The 16134-nt window shown below is 35.0% G+C and overlaps 3 protein-coding genes across 7 annotated transcripts; all 3 read left to right on the forward strand.

The window, feature by feature from the left end:
• Positions 1-29: 29 nt before the first annotated feature.
• Positions 30-1496, forward strand: LOC145577673 (uncharacterized). Its single transcript, XM_081635149.1, has 2 exons — positions 30-648; positions 1453-1496. The coding sequence occupies exons 1-2, from the start codon at positions 30-32 to the stop codon at positions 1494-1496; spliced, it is 663 nt and encodes a 220-aa protein (XP_081491275.1).
• Positions 1421-9699, forward strand: LOC145578746 (SWR1 complex subunit 2-like). 5 transcript variants are annotated; one of them, XM_081636045.1, is made up of 12 exons: positions 1421-1579; positions 1675-1829; positions 1943-2012; positions 2370-2441; positions 2664-2707; positions 2790-3093; positions 4057-4132; positions 4232-4351; positions 4539-4607; positions 5197-5239; positions 5572-5637; positions 8767-9699. In XM_081636045.1, exons 2-12 carry the CDS (start codon positions 1762-1764, stop codon positions 8954-8956), a joined length of 1122 nt encoding a protein of 373 aa, XP_081492171.1. In that variant the 5' UTR covers positions 1421-1579; positions 1675-1761; the 3' UTR covers positions 8957-9699. The 5 variants fall into 5 exon arrangements, with proteins under 5 accessions (XP_081492171.1, XP_081492175.1, XP_081492172.1 ...); XM_081636049.1 differs by having other exon boundaries at positions 1757-1829; XM_081636046.1 differs by having other exon boundaries at positions 1421-1572.
• Positions 9700-10154: 455 nt separating this feature from the next.
• LOC145578747 (uncharacterized) lies at positions 10155-15336 on the forward strand. Its single transcript, XM_081636050.1, has 5 exons — positions 10155-10577; positions 11307-11486; positions 13544-13670; positions 13820-13933; positions 14914-15336. Exons 1-5 carry the CDS (start codon positions 10263-10265, stop codon positions 15027-15029), a joined length of 852 nt encoding a protein of 283 aa, XP_081492176.1. The 5' UTR covers positions 10155-10262; the 3' UTR covers positions 15030-15336.
• The last annotated feature ends 798 nt before the right edge of the window (positions 15337-16134 follow it).

Consider the following 16134-nt stretch of genomic DNA (forward strand, 5'->3'; position numbering starts at 1 on the left):
CTGCAATTCGCACTTTTCCATACCAACATATGTTGAGGCTGTTTTGTTCCTTGGCATGGGCTTCTTGGCATCGCCAAAATCAATCAATTTTTGGGGATGGTAATGTGTCTGATTCAGTGGGTACTGCAGCGGGTTTTGCTAAGCTTTGCGTGGACTATGGCGTGTACAATGAGAAGGTGAGGGTCTGCAGTCCAACACTGAGCAGTAATATGTCAAGTGTGAGTTGGAAACCCGCTCCTGGCCCTGCAGTGATAATTAACGTCGATGCTCATTTAATGGAGGATGTTGGTGTGAGCTACGGTGAGGTTATTAGGGATGCCGATGGCGGATTGTTAATGGCTGCTGTGAAGTGTCTTGATGTGCAATGGTCGCCAGATTTGGCTGAAGCAGGAGCTGCTGCATACGGCTTGCAGTTGGCGAGTAGATTTGGGTTCAACAAGGTGATGTTAGAATGTGATGCCCTTAGTGTTGTGAATGCTGTCAACAACAATCACAAAGGGGCTGCTCCTGTCTATCTCTTCTATGATGATATTACTCGTTGTATTCTTTCCTTTACTTCTTTTAAATGTTTACATATGAAGCGGGGTGGGAATGTTATTGCACATACTGTAGCTAGTTGGGATACTTCAATTTCATCGGAACATATTTGTATGTCGAACTTTCCCCAAAGTTTAATAACTTTGATGGAAATGGATTTAACTTATTGCCATCCCGCTTGCTTGTTTCAAAAAAAAAAAAAAAAAAAAAAAGAAAAAAGAATCCTAAATTGCATTACTCATATAACAAATTTCCAATCCTAATTCCTAATCTACCATCCACATAGGAATTGTTTTATAGTGTTTGCTTTGGTTTAGCTTAAAACTACTAATGACATTAGTTTGAGAACTGCTAACGACTTTAACGGTTTAAAAAAACAGAGACCAAACTTTTATGACAACATCCTCTTTCTCTCTAATCTAAGTAAATGACAAAACACATTTTTTTGAAAAAAAGTTGCAATCTTCTTGAAGAGGTGGGGTCGTGGGGAGAACGTCGGAATTTATAAATATATAAAGTAGATTCAAATATGTCGGTCCCTAGATTAACAAACCCATATATTAGCGGTTTTGACAAAATTGTTAATGATGAGCTTGTTTGACATCGTTTTTTGTTTTTTTGAAAACTAGAAACCAAAAACAGAAAACAAGAAAAAAGTGTGTCCACTTTTTTATTGTCAGTTTTCAAAATTATTAAGATTTTAATAAATTTGACTATTTTTTAATTCATTATGTAATGTATACTCGTATTATACAATTTTAAAAAACAAAATACAAAAAAAAAAACTATTATCAACACTACGCGGGCTATATATTATAAACTATCCACCTAAGATCGAGTCATTATGGTTCTTTTTTTTTTTTTTTTTTTTGGTGTTTAGAGAGATTATTATTGTTAATTGCTTTCTTTCTACAGTGATTCAAGTAATTTACATTTCTCTGATTCTCTCAAACTATTAGCATAACTGCGCAAGCGAAACAGACAGAGGGCATTAAACTCCTCGGACCACCGTCACCTGATTACATACACTATACAGTACTCTGTATTGTTTCTTCTTCGTTACTTAATTTCTTTCACTTCAATTTATTTATACTGATTTTACATTTTTCTCACAAACCCAATTTGTTAACATTTCAGTTGATTTCGAGCTATTTACCTACTTATTTAATACAATTCGGTGGATATCATCAAGGGTTTTTCAATTTTCAATCTTTTTCAGAAATCATGGAACCCTCAAATGAAGAACAACCACCCATACTTGATCGTACTTCTCGAGCAACTCGAGGAAAAAGGTGGGATTTTTCCAGTAATTATAGTACCAGAAAACTTCAATTTGTGACTTAATTGTTTAATTTTCCTGCATTTTTTTGATTTTGGGGTAATGGGTGTTTTCTATGTTTACCAGGATGACCAAATTGCTTGATGATGAACTTGAAGAAGATGAGGCTTTCTGGAATCAAGACGCGCTTTTGGAGGTAATCTTGTGTTATTTTGCTGAGAATGAACTTTTCTTTCATGCCCTTAGGGTGGTACCCAAGATCTCGGGTCGAATTCTGTCTACATTATTTGCCCTTTTATAGATTATAGTATTGTTGCATCAAGTTTTGAATTGGGTTTTCAAGATAATTAGTAATTAACTCTTTAGTATATCTCCCTCCTCTATTTTCATTAATTAAATGTGTATATTTAGCTGGGGAAGAGTTTTCATGACATGTCTTGCTAAGTAACTGTTGTTTTGTTGATGTAATGGTGGTTTATAATGTTGCTTTTATCATGTTTCAATAGTGTATGACTTGGTTTTTCATTGTATTTATGCTTTTGTGATTTCTCAGGAAGAGAATGATGGAGAATATGAAGCGGAACCGGAGATCGCTGATGAGTTTGATAGTGATTTCGGTGAAGATGTGAGTGTCTAAACAGCTGCTATCTTGTTCCTTAAAAAAAAGTAGTTGCACTTTTTAGTTTCTGGTTGTTGTTTAATTTTGTTCTTAAAATTTTATACACTGGTAAGTTTCTTGTTGTTCTTTAAGTTTGCAGTGCAGCATTGTGTGTTTTGGTTGTTTTCCGAAATGAGGTTTCGTGCTCTTGAGTACCTGAGCTGAAGATATTTACACTTGTTTTTGTAGGAGCCTGAGCCTGATGATGGAGTACAGAATGAGGCAGAAGCAAGGTTTACATTGATTGTAAAAACTTGAGTTGTTGTTGTTTGATTCTGACAATGAAATTGTAACGGAGGGTCTGCTATTTTGCAGGGAGAAGAGGCCAAAGAAACGGCTAATATATACAGGAAAGCCACAAACAAAGAAGAAAAAGAAGAAGAAGGACCTTTCTAAATTGGAAGAATCTTTGAAGGAAGAAATGAATAAGGATGTTTCAGAAATAGTGGAGGTCCCTGATGAAGAAAAACATTCCGGACAACCTACCACCTCAGATCATCATGAGGAAGGTGATGAAGTTGAAGGGGAAAAATCTGTGAGGAAATCTACTAGAACTGCTGTTATTATTAGGCAGGCTGAAAGAGAAGCTATACGTGCTGCATTACAGGCTACAATGAAGGTAAGTCTTTCCCCCCATTGATGTTTATATTGATACTTCATTGTAGCCTCCACAGTAATTTTTATTTTATTTAAGAAATTTCATAATTCTATGATTTTTTTAAGTTCATATATGCATACTTTTGTTCATGGATTTCCACCTTTAATAAAGCAGTAGTTTTTGGGTTTTGTTATTAGGATTCAGGAAGTGTGTTGGGATGGATGGGTGGGTTGTGACTTGTGAGGTAGAGATTTCTGCTTCATACTATTATTCTGTTGTCAAGAGCAAATCGTTGGATTATTTATCATATATTGTTGGTGATGAAGCTGTTTAGTGCCTTGGGTAGGAAGGAGGCCCAGATTATACTCTTAGGCTCTAAATTTTCTGTTTGCTAGGCATCTCTCTTGCTGTTGTTAGTCACCCTTCTTTCCAAAGCTTATACTTCCTCTATGTTTATTTACATGCAACACACATTTTGTCACACTTTAAGAAAATCACTATTCACCGGTCCCGTGGTCCCACTTGACTTTAACTCATTGATCCTTTGAATTACCCAACCACTCTCATAAATTCATCCTTGTCAATTAAGAAAACCCACCATCAACTGCCATAACCACGTTTTCCACTTTCATAAAAGCCTCTACCGCCACCACACCCACTATTGTCGCCACCTGATCCACCATCCTCTTCCACCATTAGTGCCATAAAGGACCTTTCAGTGCTTGTAGTAGATAAGAATCTTCCACTTGTAAGAAGAGGCATAAGACGTGCACAGAATACAAGAAAATGTTTGTATTGCTATCAGCATGATATTTATTTGTTTATGTCAAAATGAATCATCAAAATTATATTACAAATAACTAAATATCAAAAACTATATGCTCTATCTTGAATTACTCAGGTTCACATGTCTTTGTTCCGAGATATAAAAAAGTAATAACTTCACTGATTTGAAGCATTTGTTTCATTTGAAATAATTATCAGCCTGTAAAAAGGAAAAAAGAAGGCGAGGAGAAACGAATGTCTCAAGAAGAAATGCTCTTGGAAGCTGCCCAGACAGGTTTCATCTTTTGATTCTTTCTTAAATGAGGTTATGAATGGATTTAATAGTAGTAAAGGAGCTTGTGATTTTCACTTCTTTATCATTAATATATTGCAGAGATTATGAATTTGAGGCACTTGGAGCGTGTATTAGCAAGGGAGGAGGAAGTTAAGAAAAGAGCTATTGTGCATAAAGCTGTCTATACTGGCCCACAAATGCGATATTCATCCAAAAATGGCAAGTTTTTCTTCTCTTTTAGCTATGCTTACTGGGACCCTCATTTTATTATATGTGAGAGACAATGCTTTAGCTAAGATGTATGACCTTTTGAGAAGGGTTCAGGATCCCTTCTCAAAAGGGCCTTAAAATTAGACAATCAGAATTAAATGTTTTAACTCTCTGCTTATATACTTTTATCTTGCAGGAAACACATTTATCGAATTCAGGAATGGACTATCATTTGACTCTCAGATCTCTACAAAACCAGTTCCTTGTAAGTTCCTGAGTGTGCGAGGCCATTCTGATAAAATATGTACGGAGTATCTTGTAGGTGTTTAATTTCCATGTAGTAAATCTCTGAGTTTCGGTTAACCATGAGTATATAAAGGAGCACATGTTATACATTTTGGTTCCTGTTATATTAATTTGATTGTTCTATGTAAAGAAATAATTATTATATCATACTTGAACATCTTTATTCACTCTCTCTCTTGATTTTTGTAAGCTCGCTTTCAAGATTAATTGGGACTAATATTAGTTATTGAACAATCTTTTCATTCAATGTGGCAAAAGCTTACAAAAATCACAACAGAATAAAGGGTTGTAAAAGTTGTTACTACTTACCCTTGATTGATCGATATGCTACTGGATGCAGCCCATTTGGTACTATTATGATGAAAAATGTTTATATTTTTCTCTTGCCATCCACAGGGGTTTAAGGCTTTGGCCAAGCCCTTTGTGAATAAAGAAGGAATATTAAACCTCTGGGATACATTTTCTGATGTGATTTTCTTCTTTCCTTTCATTGTTCCTGCTCCTATGGATCAAGAAAAATTTGATATTCAAATTTCTTTTCCTTTCAGATCCTCAGAAAGCGCTATGCGTTGTCACTGGACTGCCTGCAAAGTAAGAACTGCAAAAGCTAGCGTTGTTTATTTTGAAAGGGAATTTTTAATTTTAGAAGCTGAGGTTTGACTATATGGTTATCATATTGGTAACCTGGAGTTTTTCCATTCTTAATTCTCCATTTCATACCAAATGCATATCTCCAGTAAGCCAATTCAATAGCTTCTTTTGCAATGTCTATTATAGACTAATTAATTTGACGATTCTTTAGAACATATATGCCTTTTGTATTAAGATAGACTGAATAGGCTGAAGGAGATGGTACTCATGCCTTAGTTATATGTTTACCAGACAGTATATTCTAACATGTTTAAATGGCTGATATATTCTAGGTACCGAGATCCAAAGACAGGGCTACCTTATGCAACAAAAGAAGCATTTCAGATAATACGTGAACGGTATTACTTCATTGTCTTAATGCACCTTTTTCTCGTATTTTACTTCTGTCTCATTTTCATTCACTTAGAAGTGACATAACTCACAAACACCATAGCATTTTCCCTTTTTTTTCCTTCTCTTGTGGCCATTTACTTATGAATATGATATTATGTGGATAAGTTTTCTGTTGGGTTAAAGTTTTGGATAATTTATTCACTGCTAAAGACAGAGAAGTATAATCTGTTTCTACATTCAAGTAAATCATTGAAGAAATTTCTATGAAATACATCTGTTATCTGAAACAATAGGTTGTCATGTAAAAGGCTGTGGTGTACAGCTGAAACCATAAGCTTCTAAACCAGTTGATATATGCTGATGCTTTGTGAATCATATTCCTGTAATTTTTTGGTAGATTGTCCAATTTCCCATTCGAGTTGCTCCGAAGGTATTTTCCTACAGTTCAGAACTTCAGATTCTTATGTCTTGTCATTAGATCTTTTTATTTGTCACCTCCACCTTCAGCATCACTTAATTTGGCATACATTCATCTCAAAATTTAGTAACTTTATGAAACATGGTGGGAAGTGACAGAGTTGAAACATCTGATTGTTTGGGCAGTAGTACTAGTGACGGGTGGAACTACTGTCGGATAGAACCTATGCTACCTGGACTCAACTGGAAGTTTCCTACCCATGTATTGATTAATGTGTCTAATTGAAATTTCCTGTGTAAGGGTTTGTTCTCCTCACTTATTTCAGGTATAATAAATTCAAGACAAGCTCTTATAGTATAAGTTAATATCAAATAATTTATGGTCAGGTTTAATAAGTTTAGATCAGGCTTCCATTCTCCCCACCTTACTGTCACTTGTCACATGTCTAATAAGTATAGATAAGATAACTTCAGGCCTTATAAGCTCAAATGAATTCATATAATATAATTTTATGGCATAAAATAATTGAAATTCAGGTGAAGAGAACACTACCTCAGTGACTTAACAATTTTACCTGGTTTGGTCTAAAATGAAGTGTCATGTCATATCCACATCTAATTGCCGAGTTTCCAACACAGGTAGTTGTGGTAAAATGAAGTGGTAGAGAAACATAGGAGAAAGCACTATGAGCAAAAAAATTGGACCTAGCCACCAAAACTATATTCACCAACCAACACTGAAAGAACTATTAACCAAGCACTTGTGGAATAAGGGCTGATTAGGTTTTAAGTGGATAAAGTCGCCTTTTTTTTTTTTTTTTTATAATGAAAAAGTTATGGTTTTCACTTGTGAACTTCAACGCCAAAAATCTCTTCCCATGAATGAATAAACAAAATGCTTGAGCAAACCCTTTCATCCGTCAATTTTGCGACTATGAATACAACTGTCTTCCTTATATAGAGGCTTCTATTGGATACAACCTTAGAATACAAAATGCTTGACAGACTATCCATTCATCAAATTTCCAACACTCTGATTATTACAACTTAAATGTCTACCTTATGTAGAGAGAGGCTACTGGTGGTTACAGGCTTAGAATACAAAATATCATACTTACACTAAGGTTATCCGAATATTAGACGTATCTAAGCATTACTGAGATATTTTCTCCAGAAATATTAAAATATAAATCATGAATTTATGGACTCTTGCATAGTTGGTCAGATGAAACTGAGTTGGAACTTTGAAGGCCTGGAATAGTGGAATTGTCTACAAAAGAAATTGCTTCCGGTTTCTTGCTGTTGCTTGCTGATCAATTAGTGTCTATGTGTTAGAATCCGCCTCTTTTTCTATGTACCCCCTTCCTTTTTCTTGTATTTTCCTTAGGTTTTACCTTCTAAGTCCTTTCCTTTTATTTTTCTAGACTCTAGGGAGTATTATTGTGTTACTGTAGTTCCAGTGTCCACTTGTATTTCTCTATGCAATCAATATAAAGCTCTTTAAGGAGTGATTGGTTATTGAATCATAGCTCCTTACCCCATTGCCATTGCTTTAAGACTTGTTTGTTGTTTTAAGCCTTTATAGATATTGTGCTTACCTTGTTTTAAAGCATCCCCCTCCAAACCAAGAAACCTCCAAAAGACGCCCCATTTCGTCGGTTCCGCTTGTGCCCGCTTTGAAGCATCGGCCGTCACAAGCCCCGACTCCGCACCCGTGGTTGACGAGTGCTTCCTTGAGATACCCTTGGTCCGTGTTGCTGCGTGCTCACGAACCTTTCCCCGCTTTAGGCTTGCGTCCTTGCATCAATAGTCAAGAGCACGCCGCACGATGTCAGACTATTCGGACCGTGACACTATGTCTAGCTTTTTAATATTGTTTTGAGACATTTCAAACAACATAAATCATCTCGATGCAATTTTTCAAGTATTGTAATCAAAATCTTTCTTACTTGCAAAAGCAAATCACAAGAAATTAAGACTTTTATGGGCAGTTTCGTAGGGGCATATATTATTTTGTTTTTTTTTTTTTTTCCTTCCCTTTTCTTATTTACTTATCATGTTTTTTAATTATTATTTCTGTTATTCTATTGACATGGTTTACTTAGTGTTCATCTCTATGTCATTATGTGCCATGTAAACATGATAAATATTCCACACAACATTTGCCATTGCCAAATTTATGCTTGCTGCGTGGTTTATCTGTTTATCTCATTCAGTGTTGTGAGTTCCTCCTGTTCACTGTTGAGGCATTTGCAGTTTTGGATATGTAATTAAAGAGTTATTATTCATACATTAGGGTGTGGGACGTTAGTTGGGAATATTGATGGAATCTTGAAAATGATTAGTAATCTTTTTTCATTACTACGAATAAGACGTAATTCATAGCAATTAGTTAGCCAGTAATATTAAATTGACTTATAATTAATGAGAGTCAAGAGATTCATGTGGGAGCTGAATAATAGAGCCCTGCAGTCCCGCTTCCCAAGTGGTGTTGGAGGGTTTGATTTCAATTGCCTCCAACCTCATTTGAGTTGGCTAGGTTTTTTCTGGCGATATCATTCCATGTAAATATGTAATGATATGCATAAAATTATATTTCTTTGTGTTGTACGTGGATGTGATTGAGCTATGTGATCAAACGAAGCATGTGAAATTTTGACAGCAATTCTTCTGATGCCAATGATTTCTGTTTTGACTGACCTATTCTTGTACTGCAGCTATTCTGCTGAAAATAACCGTGCTGAAAGTAAGTTGGCTAGTGGTGATTTGTATGATTCAATTATTGGGCAAGGATTTATGAGAAAGAGGAAGAGATCGTCCACCCCACATCAAAATGAAATACCATATACTCAAACTTCGAGGCGGTTTTACAGAATTCCATCTGCTGACGATTTGGTTTCAGAATAGTTGCTAGTGCAGTAAGTTACGGAGTTTTTATGCCATCAATTAGGTGTATATTGGAGTATGATAAGTCTCACCCTGATGCCACAGCTGGAGATTGGAATGTCAGATTGATTCATCAAGCTTTGGTGAAGGAAACATTTCATTTGCCTAGTCAGTAATAGAGCAAGTGGATACAGAAGCTACAGTGGTGTAGAAATGCTGCTGCTGAATTGTGGTTTCTGGCAGTCATTCAGAGCTCATATTACTGAATGTCCTAGGTGAAGCTCCTTTTCGGTGGCAATACAAAAATTCTTCTAATTTTGGGATATATTGTCGACTCTTGGCTATATTGTGCCTTTGCAACAACCCACTGTGACTATAGTCGGCCTAAATTCATTCATTATAAGCGAAAATGGAGAACAATGATAAGCAGCTGCGGTGTATAGGATGTTTGTCCATGCTTATCCAAGACTTTGCAAGAAGATCAATGTGAGCCCAAGCGTTGTTGACATGAGTTTTCTACTTGGCGATGTAGAAGTTCATGTGAATTTATGTTATTATAATGATTTTTTCTCGATTCTCAGTGCCTAAATTTTATCAGATGTAATGTGCTCTGTTTTATGGACACACACATAGTTAAAGTTATGTATATATAGGAGCAAAGTAGTAAAAGTTAATAATTTACCACCCTCTTTTTATGGAGTATATGGTAAATGGTTAGCTTGATATTGCTCAGTTTTTATGTTGAACATATAAAATTTTTCTCAGCACCTTTTTCTCATTTCGTAGTATTTGTCAATCATTGACGAAGCATGACGTTTTTTTTGGTTGTTCTTACTCCATAATGTTAACCCCAAAAGGGCGTAAATTACTTTGATTGTCACATATGTTAATGCACATAACTGTAAAATACTTTGATTGTCACATATGTTAATGCACATAACTTTAAAAGTGTATGCATTGTGACTAATTCAATACAGCACAGTACTTCCTATCATTATTTTTTTGAAACAAATACTTTGTATTTCATAACATTTTATTATGAGTATCATATTAAAATGACAAAAGCTAAAGAACGCTCTCGAGACATTGGATAAGATACCTAAAAATACATATTCTCCGTATTAAATTAAAATAAACATTAATTAGACCGTTCAATGCATAATCAGTGCAAGTATTGATAAAAAGTTAGAGAGACGAATAAATAAGAGAAGTTGAGAGGTTTCTCGAAGAAATTTACCCAAAACCTTCAACTTTGAAGCTTCTTTCTTCTTCTTCTTCTTCAACCTCACTCAACAATCAAACCTTCTTTCCCAGAAAACTCTCAAAAATGGTGGTCATCGAACCAGCAAACGAAGAAGCACCACCACCACAACACCAGATCAACCCCAAAAATCTCGATTCTGAACCTGAAACGAGTTCCGCCATTAACAACAACAACAAGGACGTTTCTGAGGGTTTCGAAACTGCTAGCGAAGGCGATCATTCTGATAGAGGCACCGACTTTGGCGATGACGATAACAATGGCGACGACGAACAACAGCATAATCAACAAGGAGATGGAGAGGAAGAACAATCTGCGCCATTAATGGCTGCTAAAGATGATTCTTATGAAGATGCTCTTGATGATGATCAATTGAAACAGGTAATTTTAGTTTATCTCTCTTAATTTTGATTTTGGAACTGTTTTTGAGAAATTCTAACTTATTGTTGGTTATAATTTGTTAATTTTTGAGAATTGTGTTTGAATTTAGACATTTTTTGACATTGAATTTGATTTTCTGCTAAAAATTCACCTTCCTGTAGAAAAAGGAGTTCATGATGCTCTCTTGAACTTAGTATTGATTATACTTTGTAGCTAGAGGTATAATTTTTGGATTATATTTGGTTATCTATGAAGTATCATTGTAATGTATTGTAAGTTTGGTCTTTTGATACTATCAGATTGATAAACTAATGCATTTGGAATCCTTCTTTTGAGGAAGGTTTGTAGAGATAGCTCTTAGCTTGTGCTCAAGCGCGATTTTCTGGTTTTGATAGGCGCAGTCCTGTAGGCCAAGTATAAGCATTGAGTAATGGTATTGTTTAAAAAGTTGTGATAAAACACGCGTTTGTTGGTGATATTAAGGTTTGGCTGATGCTTAGTGTTTACAACGTTGTTGATTCGTTTATATATGTGGTGACTGAATAACATTTACTTATTTTTAGATGGTTATGTAATAATTGACAGATGAATTTTGTTATTTTTAGTGTTTGTCATGCCTGAGTACTTGATGTACTTATGGAAGCCTTGTGTTTTCTATGTACCTTAGTTGACATTAGATTGCTGTTCATTTATGCAAAACTGTTAATGGCTTCCTTTTGTTATTAACAGCGAGCGCTAGCACAAGCTAATGATGCAAAAGTAGAAGGGAATACGTTGTTTAAAGATGGTCAATTTGAGGATGCATTGTTAAAGTATGAGTCGGCTCTACAAGTAGCTCCAGAAATGCCAGAATCAGTAGAGTTACGTTCTATATGCCATTCGAACCGTGGAATATGCTACTTGAAACTGGTATGTTTCTGTTGCTTCTTATTGATCACGGTCCTGTAGACTGATGTGTGCTAGCTTTAGACTTTTAGGCAATCATCAACGGACAAGATACAATTAACTGACATTAAGGCTTGAATAATTAAAGCCGTGAGTATAAATTCTAACTGATAAACCTCCATTATTACTGAATAGTTTAGTTTAAAAAGTAATCTAAGATGAATTAATTTAGATAACAATCATTGGTCTTAATGTCTTATCCCTCAGGTTTTAAGTGTTCTTTTGGAAACCTTCCCGTTGTGCTGTACATTGACTAAAATTTGAGCCTTTCAGGTTTATGACCCTTTAGTTTACAAAAGGATACTAGGTTCTTCACATGCTTTTGTTGAGAAGTAGAATCATTATTATGTTTAATCTTGGATAATTTATTTTGTGTATATGGCTTGTCATTTGTACTTGCTTGTCAGAAAACTTTCTTTCACCCTCTCCCTATTTTAAACTTTTGGGGCTTTCACAGTTTTCGTAAAGAATGTTGTGGAGACTGAAGAGGAGGTGGGGGGAAATATTCTCCAATTGAGCTACTAATGTGACTGGAAGGTTAGGGTTGATATTCTCTATTAAAACCGCAGCTAATAAGTCTAGTAAGTTTAAGTCATAGCAGTTTTATAATTGTGGTGTTTGGAATGTTTTCTAGCACTTAGCAAAGAACCTCTCTTTTATTATATGAAGAGAGTGAATTTTTGTACGGCTGCATTTTTTATTCGTGAGATGAACTTTTTTATTAAGTATTGTTTGGGTCTCATGAGTTATAACTATACTTAGTTCAAAATCCTTTTAGTCCTGGTATACATAATGGCTTGTTGCAATGGGTGATAACTCATTAATTTGTGGTGATGTTTAAGTTCTGGAATATCTATGTTCTCAAAGATATTTTTGGATATAAGATTTCAAAAGTAACTAGTTTTACTTGTTAAATCTTGAGGTAGTAGTGTAAGTTTGGAAAATATAATCATCCATAAATAAAGACTAGTACTTAATCTCCAAGTATCTTAGCCTTTCAATATTCTTAGTACAAACCAATTTATTATTGCATTTTATTCCGTGATTCTGTTTCCTTCTTGTTTCAAGGGCCATGCAATTTTTTTTTTTTTTTTTCATTAAATTAGCAAGAAAATTCTGGTAAAAGTTTCTTATTATTAGTACTATAAACTTCTCTTACAATATTGCTTATTTAATTGTGGGCTTGCTTATATTTTGTCTTGTTTGATGATGGTTGTTGGCTTGTTGCTCAATTCATGACAAAAGATCTGGGTTCAAACTGTTTAGCATTCCAACGGAACACAATAAAATGTTCCCTTTGGGTGTGTTTGATGTAGAAATTTGTGCATTGGTTGCTAAACTTTTTGGCCATAGATCATGTTATAACTTATACGGAGACACGGAGTAGACATTTACATGAAAGGGCTGGAACTAATAGTCCAGAAAACTGACTGGTGCATTGGCCACCAAATTATGGTTGAAGTTCATATTGCTTATTACTTCAGTTTGTTCAGTTTTATTGGCATGTTCATAAAGCTGAATTTGCATCTGATATGTACCCACACTGCTTATTAATGCTGTATCTTGCTGGTGCTTTCATGAGTAAGTATCCAATTGTTAGCTGGATGCTTAATTTGTACATAACATATGTGGCTCATATTCTATATTACCCTTGCTGTGTTCAGGGTAGTGAGTCTACTGTTTGTAGGAGTGATACACAAATGACTAATCTATGTATATACTGAGTTGTGTTGTCACGTGATATTGGGTTGTCAGTAAACTGGGCTGTGAGTCACGTGATATTGAGTTGTGGGATAGAATGTGCAATGTCTTTTGTGTGTTCCTTTTGTACCATTGGGTAAAGGAGGGGGGGGGGGGGGGGTTGGTTTGGGTAGCCTCCCCTCACTAACATACTATATTTATGTGTTTCTACATGTTGGCTGCCATTAAGAATTGTAGTCTTCTGTCAGATAAGACACTATCCTCCTGTTAATGTGTATTTCAGTTCTGTAATTCCATTCTTTTGCATGTTGCTCATTCAGGGGAATTATGACGAGACAGTGAAGGAATGCTCAAAAGCTATAGAACTAAATCCAACATATGTTAAAGCTCTTCTTAGGAGAGGAGAGGCTTATGAGAAGCTTGAACGATATGAAGAGGCTATCTCTGGTGAGCTTCCAAATTGTTCTGCGTTTTCTGCTTGATTAATTTATTTTAGAGATGATATTTTAGCAATTTACCTATATGAATCTTGCATATATCTGATTTACTCATGCATTTATACCATTTTTGGTGGTTTCTATTTTGATATTTGGCAGATATGAAAAAAATAATGGAAGTGGAACCTTCAAATGACCAGGCTAGGCGAAATATTGTTCGGTTGGAGCCATTAGCCCGAGAAAAGATGGAGAAAATGAAGGAAGAGATGATTGGTAACCTTTCTTTATTTCACTCTTTGATCTTTACTCTCCTTTGTGATTACTTTCTGGATTTGTGTGCAAATCAAGTCAGATGCTACCCGTGCTGAAATTTTCCCCTTGTTTAAAGTTGAAGCCAAAGTTTGTACTTCAATTTAGCCAGCTAAATGCTACAAATAAATTTATCAGAAAGATGAAATTAAGTTGAATAAGGTTTAGAAATATCAATGAGTTTGTAATTGGAGCCTAGCCATAATGTTGAAAATTTACTACTGTGCAACCCATCTTAAAGTATATAGTACTAATAGTAGCAATAATCTTGGAAGCAATATAATTGAGAGAGCTTGTATGTATGTCTAGAGGATTGTCTACTTTACTGAGAGTTTAAGGATATGCTTTGTGAGTGTTTACTGGCGCAGGGATGAAGTTAAATCAGTTGGCTATGATGAACAGAGATTCTCCATCTTTTTATAAACTTACTCATAAAATAAATTTCTTGCTCCTATATGAACTAATCAAGCTGCAAAATGGTTTGAACTATCTTTGTAAGGAAATCTATGTACAGGCTATATACTTCGTGTCAAATATATTATGCATGCGGTTAGTTCAAATTAAGCCGCAAAATGGTTTGAGTTATCTTGTAACGATTTCAATGTAATAAGATATATTATGCATGTGGTGAGTTCTGATTCTTCTGAGTGTTCGGACCTTATATAGAAATACAATAAAACCAGATGCTCTACAGCAGTAAACTGTTGAATTGTTACTGATTTAAATTCACAATATTGGCATTTGGATTTTTTTTTATATGCTAAGTATTTTTTTAGCCTTTTGATTTAGAAAAATTGCAACAAGTTTGTTTCTGTGTGTATGTCATGTTTCTTTTTAGTTTTGCGGTCATAGCCTTTTGATGGCGAAGAAAAATGTTATGTATTAGAAAGTCTGTCATGGTTGCCATGTTATGAATGGAGTCCTAACATAATGTGTGTGTGCAGGAAAGCTCAAGGACGTGGGTAACAATATACTTGGCCGCTTTGGAATGAGTGTCGACAACTTCAAAGCCGTGAAGGATCCTAACACTGGTTCTTACTCAATTTCATTCCAACGCTAGTCTACTTGATGGATATTTACAATTCACTTAAACTGAAGCAGCTTTGGAACTTCAGTGTTAGAAGACCATTTGCACACGATGGTGGAAGTTTTTCGCGCAGCTGGTGATGTTACCTGACTACCAGCTAAGAAAAAGGAACTAATTTTGCAATCCATTTTCTTTGAGCTAGCCTGCGTATTGGTAGTTGTATTTTTTTCAGAAACCAATTGCATTACCCCAAAACAATGGCTACCGCAATATTATCTTTTGTGAAGGCTTACTGCTGTTTCTAGTCTTGATTTATAGACTGCAAAATGGCTTTGATTGTCACCATTTCGCAAGAAATATGCACTATACTGGGTCTAAAAGCTGTTTATACACAACAATATATATCTTCTGTAGCCATGATAACCTTATTTACTTCATGTTGATAGAAAAGTTGGAGCTTAACTAAAGCTTATTTGCGTTAAACTCTGAAGGTTGTCTATCCTTGACTTATTGAATTTATTCGTATATTTACTCAAGTTCGAATAAAATGATCTACAAGACTATTGTTTCTGTGAAATGTGATTGTGTGAACCCTGAGTATTGCATAGCTGCGAGCCTGCGATTTCTGTTTACAGTTCAAAGAGTATGGTGAATGTAGTGTATTATGTAAATTGGAGAGCATTTAGAGTAATCTTTTTATCATCTTTGTTCATCACCTTAAATGGTTCTCTGAGATGTTTTCTTGCAGCTCTGAAGTTGGTAAAAATAGACTATAAGCATTAGATAACAGAATAAATCATTATTTTTAACAACTTTTGATACAATAATTATTGGATAAATATAAAGTGTGAGGCTTTGTTCTGCTCGTTCCTAAGTAAACCATATTGCCAAATAATTACGGAGTATTACACATTTATGCACGTAATTCATTCCTTCGTCTGAATCGATACTCAATAATCTCATTGGCTCATCTCCTCATAATATGGAACAAAATTTTACTAAAAGTCCTTTGGTCTAGTGGGATTATTTCATATTCTCACTTTTACTCAATCTTAGTAAGGGTATAACAGCTAATACAATTACGGAGTATTATATATTACTCTGTCTTACTTTAAAAGTTTTTATTTCAATCCTATGA

The sequence above is a fragment of the Chenopodium album genome, chromosome 14 (genome assembly GCF_948465745.1).
Source record: "Chenopodium album chromosome 14, dcCheAlbu1.1, whole genome shotgun sequence".
Lineage (NCBI taxonomy): Eukaryota > Viridiplantae > Streptophyta > Magnoliopsida > Caryophyllales > Amaranthaceae > Chenopodium > Chenopodium album.

What these genes read in the sequence shown, in the direction of transcription:
- LOC145578747 (XM_081636050.1), top strand. Translation starts at nt 10,263, where the DNA reads ATGGTGGTCATCGAACCAGCAAACGAAGAAGCACCACCACCACAACAC. An exon ending in ATGATGATCAATTGAAACAG is followed by an intron (nt 10,578 to 11,306) that starts GTAATTTTAGTT and finishes TGTTATTAACAG; the next exon opens with CGAGCGCTAGCACAAGCTAA. An exon ending in GAATATGCTACTTGAAACTG is followed by an intron (nt 11,487 to 13,543) that starts GTATGTTTCTGT and finishes TTGCTCATTCAG; the next exon opens with GGGAATTATGACGAGACAGT.
- LOC145577673 (XM_081635149.1), top strand. Translation starts at nt 30, where the DNA reads ATGTTGAGGCTGTTTTGTTCCTTGGCATGGGCTTCTTGGCATCGCCAA. An exon ending in AATTTCATCGGAACATATTT is followed by an intron (nt 649 to 1,452) that starts GTATGTCGAACT and finishes TTCTTTCTACAG; the next exon opens with TGATTCAAGTAATTTACATT.
- LOC145578746 (XM_081636045.1), top strand. Translation starts at nt 1,762, where the DNA reads ATGGAACCCTCAAATGAAGAACAACCACCCATACTTGATCGTACTTCT. An exon ending in ATCAAGACGCGCTTTTGGAG is followed by an intron (nt 2,013 to 2,369) that starts GTAATCTTGTGT and finishes GTGATTTCTCAG; the next exon opens with GAAGAGAATGATGGAGAATA. An exon ending in CATTACAGGCTACAATGAAG is followed by an intron (nt 3,094 to 4,056) that starts GTAAGTCTTTCC and finishes AATAATTATCAG; the next exon opens with CCTGTAAAAAGGAAAAAAGA.